General features: G+C 39.4%; 1 protein-coding gene across 2 annotated transcripts in view; it reads right to left on the reverse strand.

Moving 5' to 3' along the window:
• Positions 1 to 16,296: 16,296 nt before the first annotated feature.
• MAGT1 (magnesium transporter 1) overlaps positions 16,297 to 24,097 on the reverse strand; it is a 28,768-nt gene continuing 20,967 nt past the window's right edge. The window contains exons 8-10 of one of the 2 annotated variants that reach the window (XM_045847525.1): positions 23,269 to 23,343; positions 20,641 to 20,731; positions 16,297 to 18,309 (exon numbers count right to left, since the gene is read on the reverse strand). In XM_045847525.1, coding sequence (XP_045703481.1) covers positions 18,294 to 18,309; positions 20,641 to 20,731; positions 23,269 to 23,343 — 182 coding nt within the window. In that variant the 3' untranslated portion in view covers positions 16,297 to 18,293. Of the gene's footprint in view, positions 18,310 to 18,629; positions 18,789 to 20,640; positions 20,732 to 23,268; positions 23,344 to 24,097 lie in introns of those variants that run through there. The other variant, XM_045847524.1, reaches the window with a different exon arrangement.

The following is a 24,097-nucleotide window of genomic DNA, read 5'->3' on the forward strand; positions in this document are numbered from 1 at the left end:
TAGATGAACAGCATGCTTGGATAAGAATCCTAGGAACTAACTTCCAAAGATACATTCTCCTACCTTCAGCCATCTGAGCTCCAGGAGATTTGCTGACCTTGGACCACAGAAACAGGATGATGTAACGTCCAGATGATGTGAATCCAGGCTGGCCTAAGCTTATAATACTCCTAGAAGAAAACATAGCATAAGAGAAATGTTTCAGGACATCAGACTTGGCGATTTTTTTCACGTGACAACAAAAGCACAGGCAAAAAAAGTAAAATACAGAAATGGGGAAGTTAAGGGGTATACGGGAATGCTGAGTACTCTCAGCTCAATTTTTCTGTGAACCTAAAATGACTCAAAAAAGTCCATTAAAATGAATATAATTAGAATCATAAAGCAGCAATTCCTTTTTTTCTCTGAACTCTGCCTAGTTTTTTTACAGAAAAGAAATTAAAACCACCTGCCCATTTAAATTATGAAAATTATAGGGGAGAACAGAATCTTTCAAAGTAAATCAGCCCCACTTCTGGGAATATTATCTGAAGAAACCCAAAACACTAATTTGAAGAACATAAACACCCCTATGTTCACTGTAACATTATTTACAATAGCCAAGGGCTGGAAATAACCTAGGTGCCCATCAGTAAATGAGTGGATCAAAAACGATGGTACATGTACACAATGAAATACTATGCAGCAGAAAGAAAGAAGAAACTCTTGCCCTTTCCAACAGCATGGATTGACCTGGAGAACATTATGCTAAGTGAAATAAGCCAGACAGTGAAAGAGAAATACCATATGATTTCACTCATATGTTGAATGTAATGAACAAGATAAACTGACAAGCAAAATACAGAAACACTCATAGATAGAGAGCAAGCTGACAGCTATGGAGGGGTTAGGGATAGAGGGATCGAAAAGAAGGTAAAAAGGCTCATGGACATGGACAAGAGTGTGGACATTGCAAGGAGAAGTGGGACATAAGGGTAATAAATGGTCATGGACAAAATACAATAAAAAAAAATAAAGTCCGGGGGCAACTTAGTTAAATTCTTTTTTAAAAAGGTTAATCAGGTACAAACTTCCAGTTATAAAATAAATAAATCATGAAGATGTAACGTACAGCATAGCGATTATAATTTATAATACTGTTTTGCATATTTGAAAGCCGTTAAGACAATAAATTGTACAAGTTCTCATCACAAGAAAAAATGTCACTATGAATGGTGATAGATGTTAACTAGATGTACTGTGATCATTTTGCAATATATACAAATACTGAGTTTTTTACGTTGTACATCTGAAACTAATATTGTATATGAATTATCTCTCAATAAAAATGGTTTTTGATTTACTAATAGTATCATTATGTTGCCCACCTGAAACTAATACGATGGTTGTTAATTATACTTCAAAAAAGAAGTAAACCACCAAAGGAACATATTTTTTTTAAGATTTTATTTATTTTTTTAGAGAGAGAGAGGAAGGGAGGGAGAAGGAGAGGGAGAGAAACATGCGTGGTTGCCTCTCACGTGGCCCCCACTAGGGACCTGGCCCACAACCCAGGCATGTGCCCTAGACTGGGAATCGAACCAGCAACCCTTTGGTTCTCAGCCTGCGCTCAATCCACTGAGCTACACCAGCCAGGGCCAAAGGAACATATTCTTATAGTTCCAAACCAATACTTTCTAATAAACCACTGGGAGTTCAATGAATTATGCAATATTTTTATGAGTCCAACCCTAAGTCAATTTAATAAGGTTTTTAACTGCATTTTCCAATTCTTTTGATATTTCCAAAAGAGTTACTGAAAGGAAAATAAGAAAACAATCTGGTGTATTTGAAAATGAACCAAGCAGAGCCCTGGCCGGCTGGCCCAGCTGGTTAGAGCATCATCCCAACACCCCAAGTTTGTGGGCTCCATTCCTGACAAAAATCAGCCACTGAATGCATAAATAAGTGGAATGGCAAATCAACATTTCTCTCCTCTTCTCTCTTCCCTCTCCTCTCCCCTCCACTCTTCTCCCCTCCTCATTCCCCCTCTCTCCTCCTCTTCTCTCTTCTCTTTTCTCTCTCTAAAATCAAAGAAATAAATATATTTTTAAATGAATGAAATAGAGGTCCTAATTATAAATAAAGTAAAAACCTCAATAGGCTGACTGAAGAAAAAAAAAACAGCAAGAGATACTGAATTTTATGAAGATAACTAAGTCCAAAGAACCCAAATTGTCTAATTTGCAGGCACATCAAGAAAATTGTATATTTTTTATCCTCACCTGAGGCCATTTTTTCATTGCTTTTAGAGAGCGAGGAAGGAGGCGAGAGAGAAGGAAAGATAGTGAGAGAGAAATGTCAACCGATTGCCTCCCGAACAAGCCTGGACTGGAGATAGAACATGAAACCCAGGCATGTGCTCTGACAGGAACAGAACCCACAACCATCTGGTGCACGGGACAATGTTCCAACCAACTGAACCACACCAGCCAGGGCAATTTTGTTGATCTTAAAAAAAAAAAAAACAAAAACCAAAAAAACACACACATTTGGCTTTGCTGATTTTTCTCTACTGTTTTTATATTCTCTATTTTGTGTATCTTCACTCTTTTGTCTTTCTTTAGCATTTCTTGTTGGGCAGATCTACTAGAGCAAACTGTCTCAGTTTTTGTTTATCTGGGACTATTTTAATTTGTCCTTCATTTTGTTTTCGCTGCAAAATGTTTTATTGTTTCCATCTGGTCCAATGCAAGGGCGATGGTGTCAGGGTGGTTAAAGGGGTGTCTAGTGGCTTCAGGGAGAGGCTCGGGCAAAAGCCAGACATAGGGAAATGCAGAGGGGCCCCTCAAAGGCCTCTGGGCTCCAAAGGCTTCCTAGGAGCCTCAAGGCTTGCTGGAGGGTGAGCCTTTTGAAGACATATTCATCCACGCCCGCCTAGGACCTGGCCAGCCTGGGAGCCGACCAGCTTTGGGAGCTGGCCAGCCTGTGGAGGTGAGTCAGGTAGTCGCCAACCTTCTTGATGAGTTTCACTTCCTCGTCCAGGCAGTCACAGAGCTGAGGGTCTGTGGGGGTAGAACCCGGGGCATGCAGATCCAAAAGAGCCTGAGGTCAGATTCTTCCCCAAGGTCTAGGCGGCTTCCCCGGCGTCCGGAGTTTTACCCGTCCTCTTGGGACACCGCTTCGCCGCGTCCTAGAGAAGAATGCAGCCACCGGCCTGGTTTTGCAGCTTTAAAAGACGCTCAGAGACCTCACGCGTCTCCTCGGACAATTGCATTGTCAGAAGAAGTAGCCCACACCCTGCAGAAGCACATGTCAGGTCGAAATAGAAGCCCAGAGAGAGGTAGTTGTGGCTGGCCTACAGGTCCAGGGTGGCCAGGCAGTGGACAGCAGCCTGCACCTCGATGGAATAACTCGGACGAATTTGGGAGCTCATGGTTGTTCCGCAATGAGATGTTAAGGTTAAAAAAAAAATGGTGCCGGCTTGTCTCGGAGGCTGGAGATGCCTAAGGTGGTTTAGAAGGTGGTTTAGAAGGTGGTGACTGGAAAAGAAGTTGGAGGACAGTGGGAGAGAAAGTGTGTCCATACGTCTGTGCCGTTCAAACCCCGTTGCAGCAAAAGACAGATCTCAGGACCGCCGAGGGCGCTGTAATTATTCATGTTTTTTTTCAAGTTTATTTCTTGGTGGGAGAAAGAAAAAAAAATGATTTGTTGTTCCACTTATTTATGCATTCATTGGTTGATCCCTGTATGTGCCCTGACCAGGGATCAAACCCCACATCCTGGGATGTATCAGGATGATGCTTTAGGCAACTGAGCTACCTGTACTGGCCAGGGCTTCTGTTCATTTTTGAAGGATCATTATGCCACATATAGAATTCGTTATATTTATTTTTATTTTCTTTTATCTTTCCACCACCATTTATCCCCCCATACCCTCTTCTACCTCCACCCCACCCCGCAATCACCATACTGTCATGAAAGAACTCCTGAGTTACTTGTCTTTTTGTTCTTTATTGCACAATCCCTTCGCCCCTACCCCACCCTGCCTAGAATCCTTGATTAACTTGTTTTCTTCCAGCACCTTATATGTGTCATCCCACTGCTTTCTGACTTCCTTGGTTTCTAATGAGAAACTGGCTGTTACTTTTACAGAGAATTTTTCAAGTGACGAATCACTTCTCTCCTTGTATGTTCAAAATTCCCTTTCTGTCTGTCTGTTGTGCTAGGGGACTTTGTATTTATTTTACTTGCAGATTGGTAAGCTTCTTAGATGTGTAGATATATGGCTTCCATCAAATTTGGAACATTTCTAGCCATACTTTTTCTGTATTTTCTCTCCTGCGAGGACTCTCATTATGTGTATGTTGGTGTACTTGATGTTATCTCATGGCTCTCTTCTGTTCTGCTAGTTTTATTCATTCTTTTTTTCATGATGCTTCTCCAACCGGATCATTGTAATTGACTTCTCTTCATGTTCACTATTTCATTCTGCCAGCTCAAATATAGTTTTGAAGCTCTCTAGTAATTTTTTAATAGTGTATCTTTCCGCTTAAGAACTTCTATTTGAGTCTTTTTTCTGATATCTCTTAATTTTTCTCCCTCCAAAAATGTGTTTTTTTCCAGCTGAGATGTAATTGATATATAAAATTATGTAAATTTAAGGTGTACAATGTGATTTGATGCACATATATGTTGTGATGTATTAACCTTAATAAAGTTACCAGCACTTAACACATCCTTTACTTCACATATTACCATGTTGCTGTTGTTGGATGTTATAGGCTATTAATATTCTCTGTTTGGTGAGGCATTATTCCCTTTAGTTCTTAATATGGTTTCCTGTACCTTTTTAAACATATTTTATATAGCTGATTTATTTTTCATAAGTCCAATGTCTGGGCTTCCTGAGATATAATTTCTTTTTTTAAATATTTTATTTATTTATTTTTAGAGAAAGGGGGAGGAAGGGAGAAAGACGGGGAGAAACATCAATGTGTGGTTGCCTCTAGCGTACCCCCAATGGGGACCTGGCCCGCAACCCAGGCATGTGCCCTGACTGGGAACGAACCTGCGACACTTTGGTTTGCAGACCTGTACTCAATCCATTGAGCCACACCAGCCAGGAGATATAGTTTCTTTTAATTTATCTTTTTCTTCTGTGAATGGGCTGTACTTTTTATTACTTGATGTGCCTCATAATTTTTTTGTTGACAATTGGACATTTTGAAATTTATAATATGGTGAGTCTGGAAACCAGAGTCTCTCTTTTTCTTTTTTTTTAAAGATTTTATTTATTTATTTTTAGAGAGGGAAGGGAGGGAGAAAGAGAGAGAGAGAGAAACATCAATGTGTGGTTGCTGGGGGTCATGGCCTGCAACCGAGGCATGTACCCTGACTGGGAATCGAACCTGCGACACTAAGTCTCTCTTTTTCTTAAGCTTTTTTAACTGTTGTTCAAGTATAGCCGTCTCCATTCCCCCCCCACAACTCCCCCCACCTCCCATCTCTGATCTCACTCCCCCTTGGTTTTGTCCATGTGTCCTTTATGGATATTCCTGAAAACCCTTCCCCCTTTCCCCCCGCACTATCCCCTTCCCCCTCCCCTCTGGTTACTGTCAGTTTGTTCCCAGTTGCAATGTCTCTGGTTCTATTTGCTCACTTGTTTGTTTTGTTGATTAGGTTCCACTTATAAGTGAGATCATATGGTATTTGTCTTTCACCGCCTAGCTTATTTCATTTAACATAATGCTCTCCAGTTCCATCCATACTTGCTCGAAGGGTAGGAGCGCCTTCTTCCTCTCTGCTTCATAGTATTCAATTGTGTAAATGTACCATGCTTTTTGATCCACTCATTTACTGATGGGCACTTAGGTTGCTTCCAGCACTTGGCTATTGTAAATTCTGCTGCTATGAACATTGGGGTGCATAGGTTCTTTTGAATTGGTGTTTCAGGATTCTTAGGGTATATTCCCAGCAGTGGAATTGCCGGGTCAAAAGGCAGTTCCATTTTTTACTTTCCTGAGGAAATTCCATATTGGAAGTCAGTCTCTTTTCCCAAATTTTGTTGTTGTTGCATGTTGTAGTTTTTGCTTAGTAAACTTTCTAAACTGTATTCGTAAAGACTCTGTTCTTTGTCATGCGTGGACATTGACGTCTGTTTCACTACCTTAGTGGTCATCTACTGGTTTGAGAGTGATTTCCTTAGACACCTAAATGCAAAACAAGAAAATACTCTCTCAATATTTGTAAACTGTTCCTGCGTTGGTACAGCCCCTCAGCACTCAGCCAGTCTGTTCACATTCCCCACGTTACCCTTCCCTTTCTGCTCCCACTGAACATAAATATCAGCCAGAGGTGAATGGTTAGAGACCAGAAGTGTTTTCTGAGCATGCACCCTGTTCTATGTCTATAAAGCCTTGGTTTTCCAAAGGCAAGTCTTTTCTCAGCTTTTCCTCACAGACTTTTGGCACATCTATTTGCCACAATTACGATGTTTTGCCCCAGGGAGCAGTGGGTAGCTTACTTGTCCTTCATTATTTTTAAAAGATTTTATTTATTTATTTTTAGAAAGGGAAGGGAGGGAGAAAGAGAGAGAGAAACATCAATGTGCGGTTGCTGGGGGCCGTGGCCTGCAAGCCAGGTATGTGGCCTGACTGGGAATTGAACCTGCGACACTTTGGTTCGCAGCCCGCACTCAATCCACTGAGCTACGCCAGCCAGGGCCCTTCAGTATTTTTGAGAACATCCCACACACAGCTGCTTTCCTGACCTGAAATATTTCTGAGTTAAGTCAGGTTAAGGCAAGCCCCTTTTATCATTCCTTCAGGGAACCCACAGACAGGGTCAAACACGGGGAAGTACAATTTGTTAGGAACAAGGTCTGCTCTGCTTTTCCTGGGACCAGCTTACCCACACTGGGAACACTGACTGCCGGCTTTGAAATTCTGCCACGTGCCCTGTCTGAGTAGCTCAGTTTGTTCCATCATCATCTGGCCAGGTCTGCAGGTTCAGTCCCTGGTCAGGGTGCATGCAGGAGTCAACTGGTGAGTAGATGGAAGGATGGAACAACAAATTGCTGTTTCTTTCTGTTCTCCCTCTCTCTCTCTCTCTCTCTCTCTCTCTCTCTCTCTCAAATCATATTAAAAAAACACTCTGCCACACCAAAAGTGGGAGGCGGGGCAAAGCTAAAACAGCAGAAAACTCTCCTACTATGCTTATGTTTCCCTTTTCCTGATTCAGCATTCATTTGGTTGCTTCAAAGTTTTGACTGTTTTCCAGAGTTACAACAAAGCTGACTCTGAAACTTCTTGCTCGTTTTTTTCAGTGTTTCTGTGCAGGAATGGATCTGCCAAGCTGTTTACTCTTTTCTGTCTTTACTCTTCTCTGTCTTGCCTGATTTTGGCTCTTCACATTTCTATATAAATTTTATTTTTTAAAAGATTTTATTTATTTATTTTTAGAGAGAGAGGAAAGGAGAGAGAAATACAGGGATGTGAGAGAGAAATATCAACTGGTTGCCTTCCTTACGTGCCCCAGCTGGGGATCAAACCACAGCCCAGGCATATGCCCTGACTGGGAATTGGACTGGCGACCATTTGCTTTGCAGGAGGATGCCTAATTTCAGGGCTCTATATAAATTTTAAAACCAAGCCCTGGCTGGCGTAGCTCAGTGGATTGAGCGCGGGCTATGAACCAAAGCATCGCAGGTTCGATTCCCAGTCAGGGCACAAGCCTGGGTTGCAGGCCACGGCCCCCAGCAACCCCACATTGATATCTCTCTCTCTCTCTCTTTCTCCCTCCCTTTCCTCTCTAAAAATAAATATATAAAATCTTAAAAAAAAAGAAGAGGGACATCTTTTTTTTTATTTTATTTTAATCATTGTTCAATTACAGTTTTCTCCTTTTTACTCCCAATCCAGCCCCCCCCCCACCCCTCCCCCTTTTTTTTAAATTTTATTTTAATCATTAGAAGAGGGAATTCTTAACTTAAAAAAAATTTTTTTAAACCAGCATTTCAATCTTTGCACACACACACCACTCTGCTGGAATTTTTATTGGATTTGACATAGAAATTGAGAGTTTTACAATATTGAGTGTTTTTAAAGATTTTGTTTATTTATTTTTAGACAGAGGGAAAGGGAAAGAAAAAGGGAAACATCCATGTGTTGTTGCTTCTTGTGCGCCCCCTAGTGGGGGGCCTGGGCCACAACCCAGGCATGGGCCCTGCCTGGGAATCTAACCAGAGACCTTTTGGTTCCCAGGTTGGCATTCAGTCCACTGAGCCACATCAGCCAGGGCTACAATATTGAGTTTTCAAGCCTATGAACAGGGTATCCGTAATCTGGGATATACCTTTTGTAGGTTTCAATATATATCTTGAGCATCTTTTGTTATATTTATTCCTAATATTATCTTTATCTGAATGAAAATTTGACAGCCCTGGCTGGTGTGCCTCAGTGGATTGAGCACTGGCCTATGAACCAAAGGGTCGCCAGTTCGATTCCCAGTCAGGGCACATGCCTGGGCTGTGGGCCAGGTCCCCAGCAAGGGCATGTGAGAGGCAACCACACATTGATGTTTCTGTCCCTCTTTTTCCCTCCCTTCCCTTCTCTTTAAAAATAAATAAATAAGCCCTGGCTGGCGTAGCTCAGTGGATTGAGCACGGGCTGCGAACCAAAGTGTCACAGGTTCAATTCCCAGTCAGGGTACATGCCTGGGTTTCAGGCCATGCACGGCCCCCAGCAACCGCACATCGATGATTCTCTCTCTCTCTCTTTCTCCCTCCCTTCCCTCTCTAAAAATAAATAAATAATATCTTTAAAAAAGATACAGTTTAAAAATAAATAAATAAATAAGTAAAATCTTAAAAATTTTTTTTTGGCAGAACTAGCTAGCTGGTTACTATCAGGAGAATCCATCTTCCTTTCTCCTGATAAGCTGTTGGAACTTCAATCTAATATGTATAATACTGCAGCAAAATGGGAATGATGGTATTTTAGTATTTATTTTGTATACTACCAAATCATCAATATTTTATACATGTATGAGAAAAGAATTGTTATAGTTACCTGCCTTGTCTTCAGCTGTTTTTACACCTGAAAAGGGGCCAGGAACTAGGACGAAGGATTCTTTGTAATTCTGGCTTGAGTCTTTCCAAACAGAGTGATTAAGGAAGCAAATCAGGATTGTGAGAGCCAACTTGACATTCAAAGGGAAAAACGGAAGGGAGGAGGAGAAACTCGAACCCCGGAGGAAGAGTAGTAGTTGGGTTTTCAGGGGTCCTGGAATTGGTCCTAAAAACCTGACTCCTCTTTTTTCCTTTTCTCTTCAAATTTTTCTACTATCCTCTCTTTCTGTTTCCCTAAGGTTTCTCCACCTCAGTTCTAAGGAGATTCTTATAGGAGACCTTTGGGATTAGATGGAGTCCCAAACTGATTCCAAGGAATATACAAATGACTGGTAAATATAAGAAAAGATGTTCAGAACTACCAATAACTTGTGAATTGATCATCAAAGTGAGATACCTTGGAAGAATTTTAGAACAAAAAGAGAGAAAACAGTGCTGAGAATTTTTTAGAGAGATTTTATTTTTTTTTCTATTTTTTTCAAGATTTTATCTATTTTTAGAGAAAGGGGAAGGGAGGGAGACAGAGAGATAAAGAAACATCGGTATGTGATAGATACATAGACCAGTTACCACTCAGAGGTCCCCAACCAAGGGCCTGGCCCACAACCCAGGCATGTGCCCTGACTGGGAATTGAATCAGCAATTTGGTTCACAGGATGGCACTCAATCCACTGAGCCACACCAGCGAGGGCATATTTATTTACTCATTTTTAGAAAGAAGGGCAGGTGGGAGAAAGAAAGGAAGAGAAATAACATCAATGTGTGGTTGCCTTTCGCATGCCCACTACCTGGTGACCTGGCCTGCAACCCAGGCATGTGCCCTGACTGGGAATCAAAGTGGTGACCCTTTGGTTCACAGGCCGGCACTCAATCCACTGAGCCATACCAGCCAGGGCAAGAATGTTTTTAAAGGAATGCATTTTTGTTCATTTAGAAATTTGTAAGTACCATGTAACTTTTTGGGTATGAGTCAGGATGTAAATGACTATGACTTCAGATTTTTTTTTTAAGTAATGAAATATTATACTGATAATATTTTGGCATTTCAGTACTTAAAAAAAATCTAAGTTGTGAACTAACCATCTTTTAAAATTTCAATTCCTGTCACAAAAGCCTCTCCCTTTCCCTTCCACCCCAATCCAAAAAAAGCAATCAAACCCTTCTCTGTGCTCACAATGTATCGTTTTCCCACTAGTGTGAAGAATTGCCTTTGCTTCCACATTTGTTCCCAGCACAACACAGTAAGCCATTTGAGAGTAAAGACTTTTTTCTTTATTTAGTCAGTGAAGTTTTACTGAGCATGTACTATGCTGGCTTTTTAGAAAATGACCACATAGGCCCTGGCTGGTGTAGCTCAGTGGATTGAGCATGGGCTTGTAAACCAAGTGGCTGCTGGTTCGATTCCCAGTCAGGGCACATACCTGGGTTGCAGGACAGGTCCCCAGTTGGGGGAACGTACAGGGCAACCACACATTGATGCTTCTCTCCTGCTCTTTCTCCTTCCCTTCCCTAAAGAATAAATAAATAAAATCTTTAAAAAAAGAAAGCAAGAAAATGACCACACAGAAACACGTAAGACATATCCTTGTTTTCTAGAAGCTTAAAGTTTAGGGAAGGTCCAGGGCAATTAGAATAACAGAGATCAGCGTGTACCAAAGATTGGAAGGCTATAGAACCCAAACTGGGAGGTCAGGAAAACTTCCCAGAAATGAGAACACAGGGAGAAAATATTTCATTTATTTTATTTGAATATCATAAAAAGAACTTAAGACCCAAAGTTTTCTAGCTACAACTGTTTGCCACACAGACAGGGCCAGGCATTATACACCGAAAGGCCCAGACAAAATGGACACTTGCTAAGTCTGGATATTGGGTGAGGCCAACACGTCTCAATGAGGTTTCGTTCCAGCTGAAAGTCATTATTTACAAAGCACTCATTGGGACGCACTGATCATCACTGACTCTGCACGCAGGGTTTATCCAAATGTCCTTCAACTGTCACCCAACAGAGCCTGAAGACCATGCTTCAGTGTTTCCACCATTGAGTCACATTCTCTCCAGCTGTACTCACATTTTCAGAAAAATGATCGAGCACGAAGTGTCAGTGAGGATATGCCAGCATCGGGTTGGAGCTGAGGCATTAGCATTTGCTTTAGTTTTGAGTTGTAGTAAAATATACATGAAAGTTATCAACTTCACAAATTTGAAATGTACATTTCAGCAGCATTAAGGTCATTCATAGTGTTGTACAACAAGCCTCCGATATTCTTGTCATCTTGCAAAACTTAAACTCCATACGCATTAAATAATAACTCTTTATTACCCCTTCCTCTGGCCCCTGGCAACCAGCATTCTACAATACTTTCTGTCTCTGTGTGTGTTGCAACCGATCAAGGCCGGGGAGACCCTCTGATAGATGGAAGAAAATGCGTGGAGCCGTGGGGATGCTTGACATGCCTTTATTCACGGGTGGTGAGCCGTGCATGCCACAAGCTGCATGCCTAACTAGTGGAAAGCCCCTACCTATTTAAGTACTAGAGGGGAACAAAGCCACAAAACTGCCAAAACCTATAATAATATAATATAGTTCTGCGCATGCGAGCCCACTTCATGTTATGAGAACAGTTTATCAGACCCAGTCTCAAGGCTATGAGAACACTGGTTATCAGGCCCCTCCAAGGCTATGGGAACATTGCTTCCCTTGGTTACCCAGACACCTGGTGAGGAAGCCAGACTGCCCGCACTTACCCTACACTATGCATTTGACTACTGTAGGTACCTCACAGAAGTGGCATCATATAGTACTTCTTGTTGTGACTGCCTTATTTCACTTAGCATAGTGCCCTGACAAGGTTGATCCCTGTTGTGTGTCAAAATTCCCTTCCTTTTTAAGGCTGAATAATATTCTATTGTATGTATATACCTTTTGTTTTTCTACTCACCCATCCACAAACGCTTGGTTGGTTCTACTTTTTGGCTGTTGGGAATAGTGGTGCTGTAAATGTAGGTGTACAAATATCTCATGGAGATTCTGCTTTTAATCCTTTCGGATCTGTATCCAGAAGTGGGATTGCTGGATCATATGGTACTTCTATTTTTAATTCTTCGAGGAAGCTCTATACTGTTTTCCATAGTGGCTGCACCATTTTAGATTCTCCACGCCCAATGGTGGAGAAGGGTTCCAATTTTTCTGTATTCTTTTTTTTTTAAGATTTTATTTATTTTTAGAGAAAGGGGAAGGGAAGGAGAAAGAGAGGGAGAGAAACATCAATGTGTGGTTGCCTCTCGTGTGCCCCATACTGGGGACCTGGCCTGCAACCCTGGCCTGCATGTGGCCTGACTGGGAATTGAACTAGCAACCCTTTGCTTTGCAGTCTGGCGCTCAATCCACTGAGCCACACCAGCTGGGGCCAATTTTTCTGTATTCTTCCCAACATTTATTGCATGTTTTTTTTTTTATAGTAGCCATCGTAAATAGGTGTGAGGTAGCATCTCATTGTTTTGATTTGCATTTCTGTTTTATGATTGACAGTCAGTGGTATTTTGTCCCCTAATTACACCCAGGAAAAGTTGAGGACACAGAGTGAAACAGATGTAAAAGACAAAATTCTGCCCTGACTGGCGTAGCTCAGTGGACTGAGCGAGGGCTGCGAACCAAAGGGTTGCAGGTTCAATTCCCAGTGAGGGCCCATGCCTGGGTTGTGGGCCAGGTCCCCAGTGGGGGCCGCATCAGAGGCAACCACACATTGATGTTTCTCAATCTCTCCCCCTCTCTTCCCCTCCTTAAAAATAAATAAATAAAATCTTTAAAAACAGGCAAAATTCTGAAGAATGATCTCTAGGCTATTGTTTCTTGCCTCTCTTCTGAATAAAACTCTTCCCTTCTTCCAATGTGTCAGCCCCTATGGGTAATGTGTCTCTCATTAGGACCCTTCTCCCAGCAATCTAAATAAAGGTCAGGAAGCAACCAAGGTCAAATTACCTATGGCTTTCATGTCTCCAGGGGGTAATAATTTACATCTTCAAAAGAAACCCAATCCAAAGGGAATTAGCAGGAAATAGGAAACCTGTAGGCATTTCCTTGGTATAACTTTCAGGAAATCATTTCACCTCTCCAGGGAAGGTTTTCTTTAGCATTAGAAATGGAGGGGCCGATTAAATGGTATTAAGGTCTTTTTGGTTTTAACTTTTCATCTTATTAGCATAGCTATTACAGGTGTTGATTTCATCCTTGGTTACAATTGGGCAAAACCCATTTAAATCAAGATGTGATATTAACATATCGGTTTCAAGTGTATCCTTTCTAAAACATATTTCAATACATATTATTAAACAATTTGCAGCTTCATGGTCTATTTCCTCATAAATCGGATTATAAAACATCCTACATTTTATCTCATTCAACACCAAACCTGAGAATCACAGGTATCTACTCAAAGCTTAAAAAGACACCTTTACTATTTTGCATCATAAAACAGTAGTGCCAGAAGGAACATTGAGGTGATTTATGACTTAGTCCTCACTGCACTCACATAAGAATAAAAAAGCCCGTTCAGAGACGTTCAAGGGACTTGGCTATGGCCACACACCCACACAAAGAGTAAGGACTAAAAGCTATTTAAAAGCCCGATGTCTGCCCTGGATGCTGCGGCTCAGCAGGTTGCACACCGGCCTATGTAACCAGAGGGTTGCTACTTAGATTCCCATCCAAGCACGCGCCTGGGTTGCAGGCCAGGTTCCTAGTTGGGGTGTGTGAGAGGCAACCACACGCTGATGTTTCTCTTCCTCTCTTTCCCTCTCTCTGAAAATAAATGAATAAAATATTTTTTAAAAATCTTAAAAGATTTGGCAAAACAGTGGGATACACAGTCAATATCCAGAAATCAAAGGCATTTCTGTACACCAACAATGAAACAGCAGAAGCAGAAATCAAGGAAAAAAATCCCATTTGAAATAGCAAAAAGAAAAATAAAATATCTAGGAATAAACCGAACCAAAGAGGTAAAAGACCTGTATTTAGAAATCTACATAACACTCAGGAAAGAAATCAAGGAAGACACAAACAAATGGAAACATATACTGTGTTCATGGATTGCAAGAATTAATATCATCAAAATGTCCATACTACCCAAAGCAATTTACACATTCAATGCAATTCCTATTAAAGTACCAATGGCTTATTTCACAGACATAGAACAAACACTTCAAAAATTTATATGGAACCATAAACGACCCCGAATAGCTGCTGCAATTTTGAGAAAGAAGAGCAAAGTAGGAGGGATCACAATACCTGACGCTAAACTATACTACAAGGCCACTGTAATCAAAACAGCCTGGTACTGGCATAAAAACAGGCCCATGGACCAATGGAACAGAACAGAGAGCCCAGAAATAAACCCAAGTCTCTACGGTCAATTAATATTTGACAAAGGAGGCAGCAACATAAAATGGAGTAAAAATAGCCTCTTCAACAAATGGTGTTGGGAGAACTGGACAGCTACGTGCAAAAAAAAATGAAACTTGAGCACCAACTTACACCTTATACAGAAATAAATTCAAGGTGGATAAAAGACTTAAATATAAAATGTGACACCATTAAAGTCCTAGAGGAGAACATAGGTAGGAAAATCTCAGATATTTCATGCAGAAACTTTTTTACTGACATGTCCCCTAGAGCAAGGGACATAAAGGAAAGAATAAACAAATGGGACTTCATCAAAATTAAAAGCTTCTGCACAGCCAAAGAAAACAGTATCAAAATTAAAAGAGAACCAACTGTATGGGAAAACATATTTGCCAATGATACCTCAGACAAGGGTTTAATCTCCAAAATATATAAAGAACTTACATGACTACACTCTAAGAAGACAAGGAATCCAATTAAAAAATGGGCAAAGGACTTGAACAGGCACTTCTCCAAGGAGGACATACAGAAAATCCAAAGACACATGAAACGATGTTCAATATCGCTAGCTGAGAGATGCAAATTAAAACCACAATGAGATACCACTTCACATCAGTCAGAATGGCCATCATAAACAAAGCAACAAACAAGTGTTGGGGAGGTTGTGGAGAAAAGGGGACCCTAGTGCACTGTTGGTGGGATTGCAGACTGGTACAACCACTATGGAAAGCAGTGTGGAACTTCCTCAGAAAACTAAAAATGGATCTGCCTTTTGACCCTGAAATTCCACTGCTGGGACTCTATCCTAAGAATACTAAAACACCAATCCAAGAGAACCTATGCATCCCAATGTTCATAGAAGCACAATTTACAATAGCCAAGTGCTGGAAGCAACCTAGGTGCCCATCAGTAAATGCATGGATCAAAAAACTATGGTACATTTACACAATGGAATTCTATGCAGCAGAAAGAAAGAAGCAGCTCCTACTCTTTGCCACAGCATGGATGGAGCTGGAAAACATTATGCTATGCAAAATAAGCCAGGCGGTGAGAGACAAATACCATATGATCTCACCTCTAACAGGAACCTAAACAACAAAACAAACAAGCAAGCAAAATATAACCAAAGACACTGAAATAGAGGACAGGCTGACAGTGACCAGAGGGGACAGAAGAGGGAATTTCAGAGAACAGGGTTTACAGGAACAAATTTAAAGGACGTGTGGACAAAAACTAGGTGGAGGGTGGTAATGGGAGGGAAGGGGGAGGGTTGGGAGGGTGGGCTGGATTGGGAGTAAAAGGGAGAAAACTGTACTTGAACACTGATTAAAATAAAAAAAATAAAATAAAGAAAAAAATCTTAAAAAAAAAATAGCCAGATCTCTTTACTTGCTGTCCAGTGCTTCTAGTCCATGTTGGCAAATGTCCTGCTGTCCAGTCTAACTTGATAATCCATCTGGCTGTTTCAAATAAATTATTTAGTACCAAAAGGGAATTATCTAGTCATGGTGTTCACTGGGACAAAAGCTAGTTCAACCTATTTATCTACTCGGCTGTTTGGACTAATCTAATGGGTGGCCATACTCACGAAGGATAACGTATGGAATCCTGGGTAATGTATCTCACCTTAGAAATACTTAAAGAAACTGGCTCATCAAATTCATTTTCATTAGGACAATAAGACATTTCATTGTAATTTCAAAATGGAATATCCTAATATTACAATACTGGTTTAGTGTTAGAAATTCACCCCTCTTTAGATGTTAATGCAAACACTCAGAACTTTTAGATTGTAAAAGTTTATTGATATGGTCAAAAAGCAAACAGGCAGACATTTGGTTATTTTTTGCCACTACAATGTGTCATTTTTAATAGTATTTTAACAATGCATAACAAATAATATTTAAACCATTACTAGAAAAGTAAAGAGTCTACTTAAGGCACTTCAGATGAAAGCGAATTCCAACATTTTCACAAAGGCAACACTATTCTAAGTGTAGTAAATATCTGCTTTGTACAGATTTTAGCCACAATGCAACTCTTCTCCTTACATAAAAAGAATGTGCTCTTAAGGGAGATAAAACAAATGCAAAGAACGGTCATTCTTTTGATTGCTCATGGCAAATTATCTGGAGCTAACACAGATTACATGGCAGTAGTCTTCCCCTGGCCAGGCTGCACAAATCAGGGCATCTTCATACAAGTCTCGTAAGAATCACAGCATGTGTATTTGGCCTGAGACACGTACAAGAACAGCAGAGAAGGAGTCCAGAATCACACAATTTACAGGGGAGTAATGAACAAAAAGGGGCTCCACTAAAGAGTTAGACTAGATCCCTGCACCTACCCAATGTACTAACAAAAACACATTAAAAAAGTCATATAAAACATTTCTTAGATACTTATATCCATCTCTTTCTGCAAACCTCTATTATATAGGACTTCTAGATGACATGGAAGATTTATTAGATAGTAAATAGTAGCAGGCAGTCACAGTATTATTTTCATTCGATACTTCTACAATTTCTGTTTCACAATCATAATTCTCCTATTTCCGGCAGAGCGGCATTTCAGTATACTCTTCATAACTATGGGGAGGTTATAGCTAGATCTAATGATAACCGTTAGGTTTTCATTCTTCACAGAAATTTGGTTAGCACATATGGTTATTTCCACTGACCCAAAAAGACAACGTTCAAACTAAATCTCTTTAAATGTTTACTTGGTTTTATCACTTAAAGGGGAGAATAAAGGCTAAAATAATAGCAAACAAAGAACAGCTTTTGAGAAGCACTGACTTGCTATTTACAGGCAACAATCAGTATTTCATGACTGTCTTCTCCTAATCTAGGGGAGTCCTTTTCCCAAACACAGGGATTACTGAAATATTTTGTAACTGTAATACAAAAACCAAATTAACCAGATAAGCCTACCTTTTTTTCATTTAGGTACAAATGAAAGAAGTGACGATGTTTAGCCCTAAGCTACATTTTTATTATCGAGTGTCCTGCCTTAAATAAAACTAGGGAGACAGAACGAACCTGAAATCTTTCCAAATACAAAGTAGTTACTTCCATACTCATGCAGAAATCATAATCCTGTATTTAGAAATACTTTTTAACATCTACCGCTACCAGGAAGCATTAGATAGCCAGCACTGTATTTCGGTCGGAAAGATGGAGGAGGATGGGCTAGTCTTTTTTTCTAAAGGCTAGACATGTACTCTGAAGAATAGTGTCCTATTTTCAGGAGACCACATAGCATATATGATTTCTCTGCTCAAAAGGAAAAATGTGCGAAAGTATACACATCGATGCAAAGATGGAAAAGCTAAGAATGGATTCCGGATGTAGCACTTATCTGCAATAGGCAAAGGTATGTATATGCAGAACACCTGATTAGGACTTCCTTCCTCCTTTGGGTAAGTAAAATCACGTGGACAAAAGTTAAGTCAAGGAGTTTGGAACCTTGTTCTACTTAAAATGGAGTCCTAGTTTTAAAGTTTTTATAATACTCTTAATACCATTAAATGAAATGTTCCATAAAGTTTACTGGGAAAGGAAAGAAAAGATTGTATCCAAATACTTCATGATTTTGACAAGAAACTGCTGTTAAGGCACTACACATCTTCTTTGGTTACATGATTAACTATTTAAATCACTTGGAAAAAAAAAAGAGGTAATACAAAATACACAAATTCGTTCTTCTTTTTGCACACACACCTTTCTTCATTTTATCAATTTCCATTACTCCAGTGTCTACATATCTCTGGGATCCTTTTTAGCTCATCAGAAAGCTGAAACAAAAATATATACCAAACTATTAGTCTCTGGAAAAAGGTAGGCTTTATTTCTAATAAATATCTTGACTTTAATAGAGCAAAGAGTGTTTGAGTGCAGGTACTGGCTTGGCCAAAAACGTTGTTTGGTGTTTTTTCCACAAGATGGCTCTCGTAGCGCTCAGCTGTCTTTCACTTCATTGGAATCAATTTTGTTACACTGTATTGTGACAGCTGTCATATCAGCGTGCATTTAAAAAAAAGACTTATCGAAATGGGTGAATTCTCGTGTAGCCATTTTAATATTGAAAATGGAAGAAAATACACAACATTTTCGGAATATTATGCTTTATTATTTCAAGAAAGGTAAAAACACAGCTAAAATGCAAAACAAGATTTGGGCGGTGTGTGGAGAAGGTGCTGGGACTGGAATGTGTCGGGAGTGGTTTGCGGAGTTCATGCTGGAGATTTCTCACTGGATGATGCTCCAAGGTAGGCTAGACCAGTTGAAGTCGATAGCAATCAAATTGAGACATTAATTGAGAACAATCAACATTCGACCAAACAGGAGATAGCTGACATACTCAAAATATTCACATCAATGAAGTTGTTGGTGAAAATGAAAAATGTGTCTTTTACTTTATAGAAAAAAAAGAAAAAAAAACTAAACTGACTTTCTGGCCAACCCAATATAATAAACTTTGAGTATCGATGACAAAAAGTGAGCAAACCCTGACCTACTGAGGTTGTCTTATAGGAGGAAAGGAAACAGATATAACTTCAAGTTAAAGTATGTCCTGAAAGCAGACAACAATAAATAACTGAATAAACCATATGGTCAAATAAGTAACAGAAATCCCAGCAAAATTTACTATGCATCCCAGTTAGTATTCTACAGAGGTGCAAGTTTTTTAAAATATACTTACACAGAACAATAAGAATATAAAGGTGAAAGATTATAAGTAAAAAAATCAAAGTACTAGTAGAGTTTAGTCTTAATCCATCAGGGAGTTGTTCAAAATTATCCACTAAAAAGTTGTGTTAAAAATACGAAGAATGAACTTATGTTTAAAAAATATCACTTGATATACTTTACCTTTACTGTTCATAACCTTTATACAACAAAACAATGTTATAGTAAAAGAATAGAAATTATAGTAACTGGCACTCTGGTTACGTAGCTAAACTTAATCACAATAATCCCAATTACGAGGGGGACCTCCCCCCAAAAGCCCAAGGTTTATGTATTAAAAATTGTGTATTTATTCTTACATGTTTAAACTTCAGTCGCCTTCAAAGTGCTCTCCATGTAATGCAATACACCTACTGAAACTTTTTTCCAGTGCTCAAAATAGTTTTGAACTTGTTAATTTTGATCTTTTAGTGCTACTGCTGTTTTTTATCTCACCTCTTCCACCAGGTCAAAAAATTTCCCTTTGAGGACTTTTTTCATCAGGGGAAACAAGACAAAAGTTGCTCGGGGCTAGATCAGGTGAATGGGGAGGGTGGGGCACAGGGTGGGAGGGGGCAGAGACAGGGGGAGGGGCAGTCATGCTGGTTTTGGTCAAAAACTGCAGTTTCCTCATAAATCACCCATCCTGAAATGGACAAATGCGCTAAGTCTTAAGAAAAATTCACTGAAGCCTAACGCAGCCTCTCACAACAATGCCAGCTGCTCACTGATGCAGATGGTGCCTAGAACAGTCACTTAGCAGGGGAAGCCTATAGTACAAGGGGCCGGCCCTCCAGAAGGTAATTCCAGGTTTTCTTTTGGGTCTCCCCTCCTATGTAGGTACATTTCTCTTGGTTATGAACAGAGTAAAATCAAGAATTTACAACCAAGTGAGTAATCACCTCCCTGAGGCTTAGATATTTCTATGAACATTTCAAGATGTTCTTAAACACTCTTTCGCATGCTTTCTACAAACTGGATTTTAATCAAATGTTCTGTTTATGGCATCTAAAGAGCCCTGAAAAGCAGAGGTGAGACGTCTTCAAAAACATTTAAAAAATAATTTTCTCCTCAAGAGGTAGTATAGCATGCAGACAAGGAACTGTGCTGACTAGATATGGTATAAGGTGTTCTCTGCATTGTTTTATACATTTCTGTCTTAAATGAGGTAATGTTAGAATAACCCTGAAAGATGTCCCCGAGAAATCATATACTATTGCCCATTATATCATAAATATCTTAAATTAATTTTTATATGCAACATACCTAAATTAAATTAAAGACTATCTGTTTTAGAAGCTGGAATAGCCTGGAGGTAAGAAAATATTATAAAGCAACATCAACTCTAATCTTTGTAAGTTAGAGGTAATTGCTATATAATTGAATAATGATCATACCTATATGGATATCCATGATATTTAGATCTGAAAATAGAGAGCAACCAACTGAAGAATAACACAACAAGTCCAATGCCAGCCACACACATCACTGCAGAAAAACAAAACACAGAGTAAAATTAGCATGTGAGTGTGATGAAGAAGCAGGGCGTGAATTTTAGTCTACAGTTCAAAGAGTGAAACAGAAGGGCTACAACTTACTGGTAAACTGCAACTTTCCAACCCTTTACATGCCCATTCTTTGATCTTCAGGATTCTGCCTTGCCCTTTAATATGTGTATTACAATATAATAGAGTAGCTTCATTTACATAGCTGTGTGATTTAACTGTATGAATTAATGAATTCCTTTAAAGCCATGACAATCAGGAATCTAGTGTTAAAACATTTTTCTACTGACAAGAAAAACACTTATTAACTCCTTTTAAATCCTTAAAAGTGGCCTCATTGCATTATTGATAAATACTGACTTAAGGACATCTGATGACATGTGACAGTCTCCCTTGAAAGTACCTGATCCACGCACAGGTAGCTGTGCTACCTGTGTGAGGAACTCATTCAGCACTGACACCTCATTGTATTTTTTAAATGCTTGACATTGTCCAATATGTTTGCTTAGGTCACAAATAGAAGACAGTAGGCAGAGGGCTGCTATTTTTTAATAAGCATTGCAGCATGCATTAATTTTTTAAAAAATATTTTATTTTTAGAGAGGAAAGGGAGGGAGATAGAGAGAGAGAGAGAGAGAGACATCCATGTGCGGTTGCTGGGGGTCATGGCCTGCAACCCAGGAATGTACCCTGGCTGGGAATCGAACCCGTGACACTTTGGTTCCCAGCCCGCACTCAATCCACTGAGCTACGCCAGCCAGGGCCAGCATGCATTAATTTTTAAAAGATTTCATTTATTTTTATTTTTTGAGGAGGAGGAAAGGAGAGGGAAACATCCATGTGTGGTTGCCTCTTGTGTGCCCCCTCCTGGGGACCTGGCCAGCAACCCGGGCATGCGCCCTAGACTGGGATTTGAACCAGCGACTGGTTTGCAGGCCAGTAATCAATCCACTGAGTCACACCAGCCAGGGCTGGACACTTCATTTTAAATGATGGGGAAACCCCTGACTCCTTGCCCTAAATTCAGAGCTGTCTCCAGTAATCTCATCTGCCCTGGTTTAGCACAGCAGTTAATGATCCTGACTGTAGATACTGGCCCCACGATGCTCCAGTACGATTCCCAGACGTTGAGACTCTGAGTCCCCAAACTGAGCCCGGCTACGGAGCATAAAGGCAGGGATGTGCGAAAGCATTGTGTGCTAGAGCTCTAGGGAAATACACTTACGGGCCAATACTACAACCAAATTTTAGTTCTCTTATATGGACGGAACACTTTTTCGCTTTTAAATGTTCAAACAACATCATCAGTGGCTAAAATATAAAAGTCAAAAAATCTTTTCGTGAGTATTGATGCATGCTCCCTGTAGAAAAGCCATTTTTTCCCCTAATTAAAATGCACGCATACATATACTTACAGTATCACTGTGGATATGTTTGAACTGTACTTTTATCATATATCAGTTCCAGGCACACAGGAAGTGCTAAAGAAATTTTTAGTACTATTTGTGATTATTTCATTAGGTTAGAATCTTAGAAATAGATCAAAGAGTGATTATTTTTTATTTTTTAAAAGATTTTATCTATTTTTAGAGAGGAGGGAAGGAAGGGAGGGAAAGAGAAAGAGAGAGAGGGAGAGGAACATCAATGTGCGGTTGCCTCTCACATGCCCCCTACTGGTGACCTGGCCCACAACCCAGGCATGTGCCCTGATTGGGAATCGAACAGGTGACAGTTTGGTTCATAGGCTGGCGCTCAATCCATTTGACATCATCAGTTTAAAACATCAAGAAAATTGAAAATACACGCAGGACCACAATCATCTGACTACTGGGAATCTACCTTAAGGTATCAATATGAAATGAGGATAAAGCTTAATATACCATGATAGTCACTAAAGAAGAGTTTATCATAATGAAAGAAAAAAAATAAATGCTTAACAAAATCAGAACAGTTAAGTAAGTAAGTTATAGGATAGAGTATAACTTTAAAATTGTGTAAGGAAAATATTTATTAGTGAATTATTGAACTCCATTTAAAAAGGGGGAAGACAAGATTCAAAATTTTGCACTAGTGTTTTAGAGATGTTTTTACAAATGGAAAGAACTATATTACATTAGCTTTTTTAATGGTGGAATAATGGATAAATCTGCCCCCAAATGTTTCATATTACTATCCCCCCACATTTTATATAATTAGGATATATTACTTTTAAAATAGTAAAGAAGTAAACAAGAGGGGAAGTGATTAAGGGGTCATCATTTTTTTCTTTATTTTTTTAAAGATTTTATTTATTTATAGAGAAGGAAAGGGAAGGAGAAAGAGAGGGAGAGGAATATCCATGTGTGGTTACTGCCTAACTGGGGCATGGCGCGCACAACCCAGGCATGTGCCCTGACTGGGAAACGAACTGGCAACCCTTTGGTTTGTAGGCCTGGGCTCAATCCACTGAGCTACACCAGCCAGGGCCATTTTTTCTTGATTAAAGGCTTAAGGGCAGAATTAGTATATGATATGACTTACTCTTTCGCTTTCCAATATCCATGTCAGATGTAGCAGCTTCACATAAAAGCACCATCCCTAAGGTAACCCCGCCATCTTTAAAAAAACTGTTTAAGGAAAAATTCACATGGACACAAAAGACACACCACTTCAATATTCCTAGTCCTAGTCTTTCATATAGAAAACTAGGATACATAAATGTACAAAATTTAATTAGAAAATACTGTTAAATGAGTAACCTTGGGTCTAAACAGCAGAATCATTTACTGTGAAGATATAACAAAAATATTAAGGTTGAAAAATTGCTTATTTGTAAAAATCAAAATTGATATTTTACACAAATGTACCGTTGTAACTTACAGATGAACTATGAGTTTTCCTGCAAGAGGACTTTGATATAACATTGCTGGATAGTCTTATAACTTTTGCTTCAATCTCATACATATTTTAAAATATTAAAGACATTTTGAATGTCTCAACCACCATCCAAAAAAGGACACACTTGAAATATGCACCATTTAGATAGAAGAGCAACTAATTTTTATTTGAAAAATAACTTCCCCCAAATGCTCCAGAATGTCAACAATTAGCCTTTGAAGTACAAATAACTACCTAATTTTGTCCTATTCTAATTAAAAAAGAAAATCCCACATGCTATGATCTCACTTTTATTCAGCTTAATATAGAAGCTACATAACTACAAAATAGATCTATCAAGCAAATAGGTAACACATAGCATGGCTGAATGCTAAAATAAAAACAAATAGAATGTGTTCTTATAGAAGAGAGATTCACCCTGCAGTTTGGTTAATTCAAACAGCAGGTAAAAATGTCCACATTAATTATGCAT

The sequence above is a fragment of the Phyllostomus hastatus genome, unplaced genomic scaffold (genome assembly GCF_019186645.2).
Source record: "Phyllostomus hastatus isolate PE091 unplaced genomic scaffold, TTU_PhHast_1.1 phas_contig_551, whole genome shotgun sequence".
Lineage (NCBI taxonomy): Eukaryota > Metazoa > Chordata > Mammalia > Chiroptera > Phyllostomidae > Phyllostomus > Phyllostomus hastatus.